Raw genomic sequence first — 14205 nt, 5'->3', positions numbered from 1 at the left:
CCAAGATCAAGGTTTTCATTGTGTGGGGTTGCAAATTAGGGCCTTTCATGGATGCAGAGAGGAAAATCTGTTATCTTGCCAATCCTTTACTATGTGAGATGTCAGCCCAGACCCAGGGCTAGAGAAATATTTTAAATACCTTGTAACTAAATTGTCACACACGTTTTTCACGGTCTCTCTGTCTCTTTCGATCTGGATTGATTTTAAATTGTATCACGGCTTGCAGATAAGCTTTGGAAAGGTTGCCTGAGATCACACTATGAGTTAATAGAAAAACCAGAATGAAATCTTGGAATTCTTCACTTTCCAATGTACATTGTAGGATTTTGTGAAATCTGAATTTCAAACAAACTATCCCTATTTGAAGCTTGGATGTTTGAGTGTCATGGTATCAGAGACTAGGGACCAGAAGGGACATCAGAAGCCAATTAGAGAAACCCCCTTGTTTTAGCAGATTGAGAAACTGAGCCTCAGACGGCTGAAATGACCTGTCCAAGGTCATCAGTTGGCTGCAGAGCTGGATTTTGAACACAGGTCCTCTCTTTTCCCCCCCTCACTGTACCAGCTGTGTGCTGACCTTGGTGCATGTACATAGGACTAAACTAAAATGATTTGCCCCCTCCCCACCACTCAATTGTGTTTGAATTTCATTGTCCACGCCACATTTCATGGGAAGTCTCTGATACATATCCAGGCATATACTCAAATGTCGGATATATTCTTCACCGCTGAAAAACAATAAACGAAACCAAAACCCAAATTTTAAATCCCCAGATCCTTTGTTCCCCTTCATTCCATTAGCCTGTTGGTGAGCTACATAGTCAAATTTGAACTTGTTCTTTTAGTCTGTGAAAAAATTCCAGTTGATTTGAGTCCAAATGTCTATCTTCTAGCCAGACTTTTCCTTAAAACTGCCTCATAGACTCTCAGTCCTGCCCACATAGATTCCTCACCAGATGGCCTTATCTTGTTCAAGTGCAGTATTTATACGAGGATGCTTGAAACCTGCTGATCTGTTGCTCAGGCGAAGTTTGCCTATGATTAGCTTCGTTTCAAAAAGCAAATATTCTTTGCCTCAGGTATGCCTGCTCTGCCCTCTCTTTTCTCTGTTGCCCCAAGCAATCTGCATGGTAATTAAAGGGGGAAGAATCTTTCTAAATCTTTATTTCATTTACATGCTGCTTATCAAAGAATTTTTAGTCATCTGTAGAGTCCAACTGTTGAAAACATGAATGTAATTCTGCTATGTATGTTAGCTGATTTTGAGTCATTATACCACCATCTGTTTCCTTGAGACTAGGATGTTGGTTCTGGAATCTGGCCTGGAATTCTGAGATTTTAGGAGCCATTTTACTCCGAGCTCCTGAGTCTTAAAATGATATTGAAAGTTTTTTTTCTCCCCCATCTAAATCCTATCTAGCACACCAGAGCTAAGTCACAAGGAGGTCAGAAAGACCCTGGGATTATCTCTTGTTCAGGCTTCCATCTGTCCACGAGTATAGAACAGCTGAGAGTTTTGTCCTCTCTTCACCTTCCTCTTCTGTGGCCTCCAGCATACACTGTTCTTGCTGTCTGTGCAGCACAGGATGAGCAAAATAAGCCTCCTGTTCTTGGATTTTTTTTTACACTTTTCAGTCTTTGTTTCTATTTTCAAATTTGCCTTTCTCTCTCTGTTCTCATTCCTGATATGGTAGAGAGAATTCTGGACTTGGAACTGGAAGAAGCATGGATTCAAACCTCTATGTCTTAATTTTTTCATCTGTAAATGGGGAGAATAGTCATTAGATCATAGATTTAGAGTGGGAAGGGCCCTTAGAAGCCATCAAGTTCTGCTCCCTCCTTTTACATGATGAGGACACAATGACTGAGACAAATGAAGTGGCTTGTCCAGGGTCACCCATCTAGTAAGTAAGCGTCTGCAGCAGGATTTGAATTCATGTCTCTAAGTCAGGTGCTCTATCCGCTGTGGTACCTTGCTACCTCACACCTCACAGTGTTGTGAGGATAAAGGTTGGCTGCTGTTATTAAGCTTGGGAGACAACTTGGTGTGATAGAAAGAGCTTTGCCCTTGAAATCAGCTGACCTAGGTTCCAATGTCACTTCAGATACTTCCTAGATGTTTGCCTTGGGACAAGTTCATTTTTCTCATCTACTAAAAGTGAGGATGAGGGATTGGAGCTGGGAAGGGGGTTTTCATCACTTCAGTTCTAACTCACCTGGGTTACTATGGTACAAAAAGCATTTGCAGCATATAAGTGTAAACTGCTGTAATCTACCAGGGATGGAGAACCTGCGGCCTGAAGGCCACATGTGGCCTTCTAGGTCCTCAAGTGTGGTCTTTTGACAGAGTCCAAGTTTTATAGAACCAATCCTTTTATTAAGGAGATTTGTTCTGTGAAGTTTGGATTTTGTCAAAAGGCTGCACTTGAATTCCTAGAGGGCCACATGTGACCTCAAGGCTGCTGGTTCCCCACCCCTGAAATTTTTAAATAATCTCTGGGAACACTGGGCGCCCCCATTCAGGGGTGGCTTAAATTAAATGCTGATGCCTGGGGTCAGTTTGTCAGTCAGTCAATAAACATTTATCAGGTACCTACTATGTGCCAGGCACTGTGCTAAATCCTGGTGATACAGAGAAAAGTAATAGATAGTCTTTCATAGAGCTCACAGTCTAATGGGCGAGATATCATGCAAACAATTGTATAAACAAGCATGTACAGGATAAATTATAGATAATCAGCCAAGGGAAGGCACTGGGAAAAGTTTGTGACCCTGCCTCTTCGCTGAGTCAAAAGACTTTGCTTGGAGTTGCCTTTAATGTGTTAATCGTGATGCCAGAAACCAATTAATTAAGAAATGCAGCAAATGTGTGACTTGGTAGAAAGTTTATGCCTGAATCCAGAGCTAATCCTACCCCCTACCTCCTCTATTACAGAAAGCCAGAACTCAGGTAGGTGAGTGCTTCAGTCCCATGAACAGCTGTTAGACCTATTGAATTCCAAATGGCCAGTCCCTTCCCAGGTGATCAGTAGTAACCTAACCCCAGTAACTGTGGCTTCAAATTGATAATGTGTACCTAAGGCTGCTGCCTGCATTTGCAAGACTGCAGTGCCAAAAAAGCATCGGATGCCATCTGCAAAACCAAATGTCAGTGTCATTTCTGGTTAGTAGCATGCCCTTTGCATCCATAACTGTTAAAATTGGGGCGTTTAGGCTTACAACATGTTAACCTGTGGCTTCAGTGGCCTTTTGATAGTGGAAATGCTGTTTTGCATCAGGCAGCAATCCTAACTCCTTAATGACCATCAAAGAGAAGTGAAACGCTAGTTGTGTCTCCAGAGGCATATTTTTCACACCAGCCCCATAATGTCTTGTTCCAAGAATATTAGATTTGGAACCAGGGTCTAGCCTGTGACTTGTATGATCTTTGGCAAGTCAACCTCCTTCCGGGGGTTTAGCATCCTCGTCGGTAAGATGAGCGAGTTTGGGCTTCCAGTATTTTAAGCCCTATCATGTGGAAAGCTGATTGGTCAGTGTTGTTTTTTATGAACAATTTATGAACTGAGATTTATGACCAGTTCTGTGAATGGAGTGCTGGATTTGAAGTCAGGAAGAATGGAGTTCAAATCCCACCTCAGACACTAACAAGCTATAAGTGGGCTAATCACTTAGCCTCTGCCAGCCTCAGTTTGCTCATATGTAAAGTGGAGATAATAGGAGCATTTACCCCACAGTGTTGTTGTGAGAACCAAGTGAGGTAACATAGGTAAAGTGTTTTGCAAACCTTATTGTTGTTTGATCATCAGTTGTATCTGAATCTTCACGACCTCACTCAGGTCTTTCTTGGCAAAGATGCTGGTGTGCTTGGCCATTTCTTCTCCAGCTCACTTTACAGATGAGGAAACTGAGGCAAACAGAGTTAAGTGGCTTACCCAAGATCACACAGCTAGTAAGTATCTGAGGACATATTTGAACTCGTGAAGTTGAGTCTTCCCAGGCCTGGCAATCTATGTATGTACTATGGGGCCACCTAGCTGCCCATTGCAAATCTCGAAGTGCTATATAAATGCCAGTTATTATTGTTTTGCTTGGGCACATGATTCAGAAATGGGAATAGCTGGTGAAAGTTGTTGTAACAACAGTGCTACTTGCCAATAACACAGGAGGGCTGCTAGTGCAGGTGCTTTGATCTGCTTTTCTAAGGAAAGCAACTTTAAGGGGTTTACAATCTCACTTTAATTGAACATACATATATCATTTGCTTAGTTCAGGGGGAAAAGTCAGTACTCTGAACTTCAGAGACAACACAAACAGAAATTACAGGCAGAGAAAAGTAACACAAATCAACAGACAGGATTCTGTCTGACCATAGTAATACATGCAGTTACCAGAGAGAGACGCACCAACATCTGTGTTTTTCAAAGCTGGGAGGTGGGGGAAGAGGGGGGTTTCTTAACAGCTACCCAGAGTCTTGTCTGGTCAAATCACATAACACTCTTCCAGTGAGTGAGCCTCAAGCAAAATGCTAACCTCAGAGTGTATATATACCCTTTATCAGGGTCCGAGGGCTTCACACCTCTCCTGACTAGCAAGGGTGTGGGCCTTCCTACAGACAAAGGCAAGACTCAGTCAAAGGCACTTGATTACCTTAGTGCTGAGAAGCACTCCAAACAAAAGACAACAAAAAGTCCCAATTTGCTTGCCCTTACAGTTGTTAGAATAGAATGAGGCCTAATATAAGGAAAAAAACTTCCTAACAATTAGAAACTATCCAGAAGTAGAACGTGTGGCTTCAGAAATTTGTGGGTTCCCTCTCATTAGAGATCTTCAGGTGATTTTTTTGATGATCATTTGAGGATCTTGAAGAAGGAATTTTGATAGAGATCTGGACAGGACTAGATGGTCACTGAGGTCTCATCTAACTTTGATTTTAGGGCAAGGTAATCTCTAAGGTCCTTGCCATTGTAAATCAATCTTATGGTGCAGTTCCTAAGACTTTCATGAGTTCTTAATTCCTTTCACTGTTGTGTAGTATGACAATATAGAGACTTATTTGTTTTTTTCATTGTGGTTGCTACGGGTAAAGGTACGTTTTATCTTCTTTGGGGAAAAACAAAAACAAAACAAACAAAAAACCAATTGGTTTCACTTCAGTAATGCTGCACTTCTGAAGCAGTGTGGCTTCTTTGGGGTCTTTGGGATCAAGGTTACTGTGTATATGAAGTCGTACTTTCCATGCATGTGTGCTTTTTAATCTCAAAATTGATATTGCCTGAATTTTAAAAGGTGGAGTAGTTGAATAAAATGCTTGATTCAACTTCCTAACAGAAATAATAGCACAGTTTTTAAAAAATTGCAATATATAGCTATATATTTAACATTTTATCCCCTATTTTTTCTTTTTAAAAAAAAATTTTTAGCATCACCCTATACCACATCAACACCGAATATCAGTAGTGTGCGAAGTGCTGATTCAAGAGGCTCTCTCGTCAGCACCGATTCGGTGAACAGCCTTCCAGAAAGGAACATCGAGAAGACCAATTCTCTCGACAAGGTAGTTGTTTTTTCATGTCTCTCATAATTGTTCCTCATGTGATTGGATTTAATTCAAGATCATGAAAATTTGCCTCAATAAATCCTAGCCATTTACCAAAAGAAAGTGGGCCTGGGAACTTTGACCTGCTCCATTTCTGCCCCAGGCTGCTTTACCCCTTTTTAAGCAGCCGGGTGGCCCCCCTTTCTCATCTACTCACCTTAGCCCACTATGACTCAGAACTCCCGAGTTCTAGGACAAACTTCCCACCCTGGCATTTAAGGCCTTCCAAGTCTGGCTTTTGCCTGTTTCTCTAGCCTTATTTTTTCTCGTTTCATTAAAAATCTGTCAGAACTAGTCAAATTGGACAAAGATTCCCTAATCTTATCCTGCCCTTTCCCTCCTCCATTCTATCACTCAGATCGCCCCCTAATGTCTCCATCTACTCTTCACATTTCAGCTTTTTAAAAATTCTCTATTTTCTCTCGAGGCTTAGATCAGGTATCACTTCTTTTCATGAAGGCTTTCCTGATTTTCAGACTTGTTCTGCTCAGCCGACAGTGTCTTCTAATTGCTCATAGCATTGTCTAGAGCTTTTCCTATGCCTTTATAGTAATTAACCTGTTAGTGTTCTTCATTGTCTACGTCCTTGTCTCCCTGCAGTAGATTATTAGTTCTTTTAATGCAGAGACTATTGGTTTTTTTCCGCTTTGGCTCTCCGGTGCTTTACACATAGTAAGCATCTAATGAATGCTTGTTGGATGGAATCAGGCCTCCCAGATTCCTCTCCTGAGTTTCAGGTCGTCCTTTGTTATCTCTTTAAGGTTTCTTTATCTCTGAAGCCCTGCTACCCTTCCCCCAGACTATTCTCTGTCATGTTCCATTATCCTTGAAAAATGTTCACTAAACAGCTGATCTGTCAGGTTAAAGTTGATTCTATCCAAGATCATATCTGTGCCTACAAATCGTCCCTGCGCACAGTCACGTCTGGAGCCTGTTTACCTCCTGCCAGCTACCTACAAAGGCCCACGTCAGACCCTTTGTCTCTTCCTCCTTTTTCAAAGTTCATGCTCCCTCCGGGGCTGGCCTCCTATCTCCTTTTGAACCTAAGGGAATGGCTCTGATTCTTAGCTCACTGGCAGGGCCCAGAGTTCAATGACTAATCACATTTTTTACCTGGATCGAGTTACTCATTCTACCCACTCTCTCAGGTTCTCTTTGAAGTCAGATATATCACTAAGGGAACCGCCAGGGGGTGGTTATCATCTAAATTCTAGAAATTTGTTACATGGTTTATACTAATTATGAAAGTGCTTTCTATAAGCAGTAAGAATAATAATCAGTCCACAAACATTTATTAACTGCCTACAGCTGTGAAAGGCGATGGACTGGGTGTTAGGGATATATATAGATGTGTGTGTGTATGAACACATATATGCATATAGACACACATATACATATATACATACACACATACATATGTATATATGTGTGTATATGTGTAATATATGTATATAAAATAGATATAAGATAATTTGAGGGGGGAAAGCTGTAGCAGCTAATGGGATCAGAAAAGGCTTCATACTTCATAAGCTGAACTTTGAAGGAAACTAGGAATAGCAGGCATCCTACCAAAAGGAAGAAAAAAGGTAGAGAAGAGAAAGCTCCCCTTGTAATCAAGATAGCATAAGGAGTCCACATGATTTTCTCCGAAGGAATGGAGAGCACACTGTAGTTGTTACCTTAGTTATCCCCGAAGAACCTAGAATTATTATTGTTATTATTATTATTATTATTATTATTATTATTATTATTCATGATAATAATAGTAAGCATGTATCTTTTGGAAAGTGCTATGTATGTGTATGTCTTTATGTGCACATATATACATACATATATACACATACATATACATACATATATACACATACATATACATACATATATACACATCTATACACACATATACATACGTACACATATATATACATCTATACACCTACATATACATCTATACATACATACACATGCACATATGCACATACATACACACATATACATACATATATACACATACACATACATACACATACACGTATACACATACATACACACATATATACACATATATACATGCACATATATGCATACATATATACACATATATACATACCCATCTATACATACACACATACACACCTATACACACATATACATGCATACACATATGCATACATATATACATGTGTACACACATACATACATATATACACATACACACACACATATATATGTATACACACACATATATACATACACACACATATGTCACTTCATTTAAACTCCAGAACAACCCTGTGAAGGGGGTGCTTTCATTAGCCCCATTTTACAGACGACAAAACTGAGGCTTGAGAAGTTAAGTGACTTGCCCAGGATCACACAGCTAGTAAGTGTCCAAGATAGCGTATGACTCCCAGTCCAAACACTAGCTGTTGTACCACTTAGCTGCCTAATTAAATACAAAGAGGAGAATTGACTTCATCCACATCGTAAGGAATTAATCAAGAGCAGGACCTAGTTCATATCCCTCTTCTTCCTTTCTTCCATTTCAGTCCTGTTTTCCTGAAATAACCAAGGCTTAGACTTTATGATGTTTTGTAGAAAAGCCTAAAAATTTTGACGGGCACCTGGAAACAAATGTTGTCAGCCTTATCATCAGCACCACGGTTTGAGTTTTGGAAACTTTTATCATTTTTTTTAATCCCCAAATCTTAAGCATATCATTCAATACCATTTCAGCTCTTCATTCGGTAGAGAGTCACCACTTCTCCAGGACTTGAAAAACGCCCTTCTCCCCCAGCAAGTAACATTTGTAATCTCACCTTACGTTTCAGTAGCTGACTCTCCCTGGACTTGGGAGGAAGCCGTCTTGTAGAGGTAGAGGCCTCTTGGTGGTGGAAGTCTCATGACATGTGTTTAACCTTTCCCCTTGACCCTAACATGCTTTCGTGTGACAGAGGGAGAAGCTTCTCAGAAGGCATTCCGCCTATGTCACGCGCAGCCCTGGAGAGGAGGAAGAGAGCTGCCAGTCAGCCAGGAGAAATCGGGTCACCATGGACTTTTCCCTCCTGACAATTCCGCCTTTGCCAGAGGACCCCTTGCATGCCACGCTTCCGTTGCCTTTGCAAGAAGTACTTGGTTCTTGTAGTTGTCTGAGTGTGAGCTGATGTTTGGAGTGATGACACTAGCAGTACAGTTTTGCCACAAACTTAAACCGGTTTTTTTCTTCCTGGAAAAATAAAATAACAGTAATAATGGTGGTACATTTATGTACCACTTTAATTTAATATATTAACAACAAATTTAATTAATAATCAACATTTTAATTATTTCATACAATATATTAATAAATCAATAGAATGATATATTATTTATTATTAGATTACATATGGTAATTATATTTAATTATAATAATGAATAATTTAACACTGATTTAAATGCAAATTGCTTTACCCATGTTATTAGATTTGAGCCTCATATCAGCCCTGTGAAGTGACTGACATTATTATCGCCGTCCTACCCACCATTCTAGTCCCCATTTTGCCCACCATTTTTATCCATCATTTCATAGATGTGGAAACTGGGACTCGGAAAAGTAAAATGACTTGTCATGGGTAAAACAGCAAGTCATTTTCTAATGTAGGGTTTTAAGTTGAATCTTTCTGACTTCCAAGTCCAGCACACTCTCTATTGTGCCCACTTTGTTGCCTCTAAATCTAAAATATATTAAGGGCATGAGATACGAACATCACTGAAGCCCTTTTCCTTTGCCTCACTGTGGCATGGAGGTGACCCAGGGTACTTTGCATATTGCCAGCTATTGCAAGTCCAGCCAGAATGGAAAAGCTTGGAATTTGCATCAGACCCTATGTCTGCCATCGGAGGACTGGTCCAGCTAGTTGGCAATACTCATCACCACAAAGTTGGCTGCCAGGTGATGAATTTGGGGGGGGCCACAGTAACTCATGAAACCAGCTGTTGATGGGCTGCAGTCTGCTTGAGCAAAGGGAGTGTCCGTGTTGATGGAATCATGGATCTTTCAAAGTCTAAAAAGAATAGTGTTAGCTATAAAACCAAAATATGATCTAAAATACTACTCATCTCTAACACTGAATAAATAAAACATGCTCTTTTTTTAAACTGATATTTTTGGGAGAGGGAAAACCCTATTGATTTTCTACTGAAATACCTTACAGGTGTTTGCTTATTTGTTTTTAAAGCATGGGCTAAATATTCTTATACTTTTATAAATGTATATTCTTTGTTTACTGCTGCTCTGTGGCAAAACTGAACTAGCTAGTCACTACACACTAAGCTTTCTGACAGATCTTGTTTGGACATTTGCAGTGTTCAGATAAGCTGATGACAGAAGGACCTCATCAGTTTAGGCTGTCTCTGGTGTTGCTTGGCTCAGCTATCTATCTACTAGGTACCTGCAGGCTCTTTTCTGCTGTGAGAACCCTCCATTGATATCTCCCGACTGGCAGTGACTTGTTTGCAGAGACATCTGCCTGCTGATACCTGGGCAGCACCATAGGTTTGGTTTGGTTTGTTTATTTTTGCTGTGTCTACCATTAGTGTCTTCCTTAGAGTAGTTTTTAGTTCTGCAGTGTTGTTTTCTCCATCATCTCTTCAGCATACTGCTCATGGGACACCCTGTTTTGCATGTTATTTCATTTTATTAAAGGCCTACGTCAATAGCCTAGGCTGTGGCAACATTGGACTCTGAGGCTTGGGTGTGTCCTTTCTTCCCCTCCTTTTAGATATCCATCAAGAGATAATGGCTGCAGCTACTTTGGAAAAGCCCTTGTTTATGGTGGGGGCAGAGGCGGGAAAGGTGTGCCTGTACCTGAAATATTGTAGTGAGGGGTTACTCATACCTGGAGTATCCCAGGTTCAGTAATCTCCCTCAGTTTTGAGAACCTTTCTTTTTCAAGGTAGTAAAAAATGTGGAATTGAGATACTATTTTTCCCTTGAAATTAATAAAACCATTCCCTATTATTTTTTTTCAGCACCAACAGAGTGGTACTTTAGGGAGCTCGGTAGTCCGCTGTGACAAACTTGACCAGTCAGAGATTAAGAGTCTTCTCATGTGCTTCCTATACATCTTAAAGAGCATGTCTGATGGTAGGTAAATGACAGATTCCATTTTATTTCATTCATTTTATAGGATGAGAAAATGAGGGGAAAAAAAACGAGAAGTATTTTGAAATAAATGAGAATATTTCAATTGAAGTCATCTTTACTTCTTTTTTTCTTTTCTTTTAGTGTGGGGATAGATAAACTAGGAGCTACAGAAGAATTCAATTTCCTTTTAACCAATAATTTAATTGATCGCCCTTTAAAAAAAAACCCTAAAAGACAGGATCTACCTTTTCCAACAGGGAGAACAGCAATTACCCTTTTTTGTCTAAAATGAAATATTACCTGTAGTAGTGGCTTATATCAGTACTGGTGCATATAGTAATAGTGATACTTTTATCTGTACTTAAATCATTGTTTCCAAGCCTGTATCTGTTAATTAAAATGGCAGAGAATTTGGATCGGGTCAGCTGAAACAATATCAATGTCTTCATTTACAGGCAATCCTTCTAAGTAGTTCTGTGGAAATATGCAATAAATTAAGATGATGTAAATCCAATCAGATTCTATCCCCCTCACCATCCAGTGACATGATGGGGGCGGGGAGGGGGCTGTGTTCCTCACCATGGTCCTGATTCTCAACTTTTAAAATATATGATCACAAGTACCATAGTCAACTGTAAAAGATACAGATCTGCAGTATAAGGGATCCAGAGAACACTAGGCATGCCACACACTTTGTGAGATCATTCCCATTGGCTCTTCCTCTCAAGGCAAAAGCCAATGAGAATGCTGCCCTAGAGTGTGCTGGCCTACCTGGTCCATGCGCTATACATGCCAGTGTGTGTTGAACATAAGGTCTCTAAAATGTGTACAAGTTAGCAAAGGAGGTCACTTAGGGCTCTAAGACACCTTAAAAATTATTTATTCAAATATCCACAGATGAAATGGAGATCCAGGGCAATAAAATAAGGAATAGAAGCATAAGACTTTCTAATGATTATGCATTGAATACTCGGGGAAAAGAGTCTTAAGATCTTAGAACAGGAAAGCATTTTATAGGTTTCTTTTTTTTTTTTCTTGTATGTAACTATCAAATGAGAAAACTGACTCTTGGAGAGGCTAGGCAGTATGACAGTGCTGAGACTTAGACCCAGGTCTCCTGGTTCCTTTCCTCAGGGCTCTTTTTGTTATGTCCCATTGCTTCCTACATTATTTAAGTTTGTGTTTCAGATAAAGTAATATCATAGTGTTCTGTATGAAGTTCTTACCATCTACTTCAGAATTTCTGCCATATTGTCAGTTCAGTGAATCAGCAGAATGAAGGAACCTCCAGCAGGGCCCTAGAATTCACAATGGCCTCTTTGAGAAGATGATTAGGGAGGCTTAGGGCTGTTTGTGAAAAACCTGATTCAGGGATATATGTTTGGCTGCTTTTTTCATATTGCGAATTTCCCTGTAGCCAACAAACAGGAGATCAAGTTTTAATTATCCTAATGCTTTCAAAGCATTATCTAAATGAGATAAGATTTGTAAAATGCTTATCACAGTGCTTGGCATGTAATAGGTGCCATTTAAATGCTTCTTCCCTTCCCTCCCCCTCCATTCAAAGCAGAAAACTTATTCATATTCTGAAACTGCCATCTCAGGGGTTGGTATTAACAGTGACATATTCTACTGTTAATACAATGTATGCCTGCCTTTAAAATCCTGAATGAAATTTCGTACGTGCTGAATTTTTTATTCCTTAATCCCCCATCGCATTACTTTTTCTCATTGTAAAAAGCCACAAACCTCTAGCTTACATGTGGCCAGACTCAAAGTTTTAAATTGGTGTTAAATTCAGTATAGCAAAAATATTTTTAAAAGCTCTGTGTTTAAGGCACCAAGGGGGAAAATAAAGATAACAGGCTGTCCCTACTTCTAAGGGACTTACAGTCAGAGAGGAGAGATGTAGTTATTTACACACAATTCTTAATACAGATAGTGAAGTGTATTTGGAAGATGCCATCAGCACACAGAGGAGAAGGATAAAATTCCATTTAGTGATTCATGAAAGGCTTTCTAGAAGGTATGGCATTTGAGCAGGCCTTGGAAGGAGAGGATTTCAGCAGGTAAGATGGAAGGAAAGGGTCTTCCCAGAATAAAGAGTAATGTGAGAAAAAAAAAAGGTTCAGAAAGTGACCAGAAATGGTAGGACTTGATTGGAGACTGACAAGTTGCTCAGTTTGGCTAAAAGTACTCTTTTATGTTAGGGAATGGTATAAGATAAGGAGGAAGAGGTGGTTACAGGCAGGTTATGGAGAGACTTGAAGACCAGTCTAAGGAGTTTGGGCTCAATCCAGAAGCCGTTAAAGGTTTTTAAACAATAGTATTAAAATAAATATGGCGGTGATACATGGTGGTTTAGAAGCTGGAGAGACAGATTAGGAAGCTATTGCAGTAATTCAGGTGAGAAATAATTGGGAACTGAATGGCAGTCGTGCCTTATATTTGAGAGATATCTTGGAAACAGAAACAGTAATGATGATGATGGAATATGTGAAGCACTTTGAAACCCATTGAACCCCATTGCATGAATTATCTCATTGAATATTATAGTGTAATCTTTCTAACAGCTAAGGCAGTCCTACATTTGTTATTATCTCAATTTTATAAGTTATTTAACCTCAAAGAGATTACATGATATGTTTTTTGTTATTTAGCTTGTAACTGTTGGAGGTGGGAATAGATTTTTTTTAATTACAACTTTTTTCAATTAAGGATTTATTTTCTTTTCTTTCCACTTCCCCCCCACACACACACACATACCCACATACCCACACCTTACTAGGAGGGAAAAAAACTTTTGTGGCAAATATGCACAGTCAAGTGAAATACATCCTCACATTAGTCATGTCCAGAAATTAAAGGTAGTGTGATGTATAAAAAGTTTGAGAGACATAATTTCTAGGGAATTAATCATTTTATTAATTATAGCTAGCAAGTAACTATTAAAAGGATTAATCATTTGGCTGTCTCTTGTGAACCAGTGATGGATCATGGCAGCTTCTTGACGTTTATATGCCCTTGGAAGAGGGTGTGTTCCTGACAGATGGCAATCAACTCTGATTGGTTAGCAATTAATGAGAGAATGAATATTATAATGACAGATGGACCTATTCTAATGAGGGGCTGGGGGCCATGACTCGGATCACTCAGACCTATCTGACTAGAACACAATGGGCCAGATTTCACCCAGATTAGATTTTCTTTATAAGGTTTTTCTAGTTGGGTGGGTAACAACTCTACCTAGATAAGATGTCTAGGTGAGGTAAATTTTTGAACAAGGTTAGTGATCTCCTTGAAAGACTAGACTTTGAATGAGGAAATAGGAAAAAGGAAAAAAAAAACTCTGGATCTCCCCAGTAATTGGTTATTTAATATAAGAGAGAAATAGTTATTTTTCTCATTAGGATTAGAATTTGAGTTTTTCCTACCTCCTAATTTAGTCCTTTATCTACTATGACAGAGTGCTTGTCAATGTAAA

The 14205-nt window shown here is 39.5% G+C and overlaps 1 protein-coding gene across 8 annotated transcripts in view; it reads left to right on the top strand.

Annotated features, from left to right (window-relative positions):
• Positions 1-14205, top strand: part of DOCK9 (dedicator of cytokinesis 9) — a 226764-nt gene that overhangs the window by 136417 nt on the left and 76142 nt on the right. For all 8 annotated transcript variants that reach the window (XM_036756911.1, XM_036756919.1, XM_036756916.1 and 5 more), the window contains 2 exons: positions 5421-5554; positions 10607-10721. In XM_036756911.1, the coding sequence (XP_036612806.1) occupies positions 5421-5554; positions 10607-10721 (249 nt within the window). The remainder of the gene's footprint in view (positions 1-5420; positions 5555-10606; positions 10722-14205) is intronic.

Source organism: Trichosurus vulpecula, chromosome 4 (genome assembly GCF_011100635.1).
Source record: "Trichosurus vulpecula isolate mTriVul1 chromosome 4, mTriVul1.pri, whole genome shotgun sequence".
NCBI classification, from domain to species: domain Eukaryota; kingdom Metazoa; phylum Chordata; class Mammalia; order Diprotodontia; family Phalangeridae; genus Trichosurus; species Trichosurus vulpecula.
This window is presented reverse-complemented; position numbering and strand designations above follow the sequence as displayed.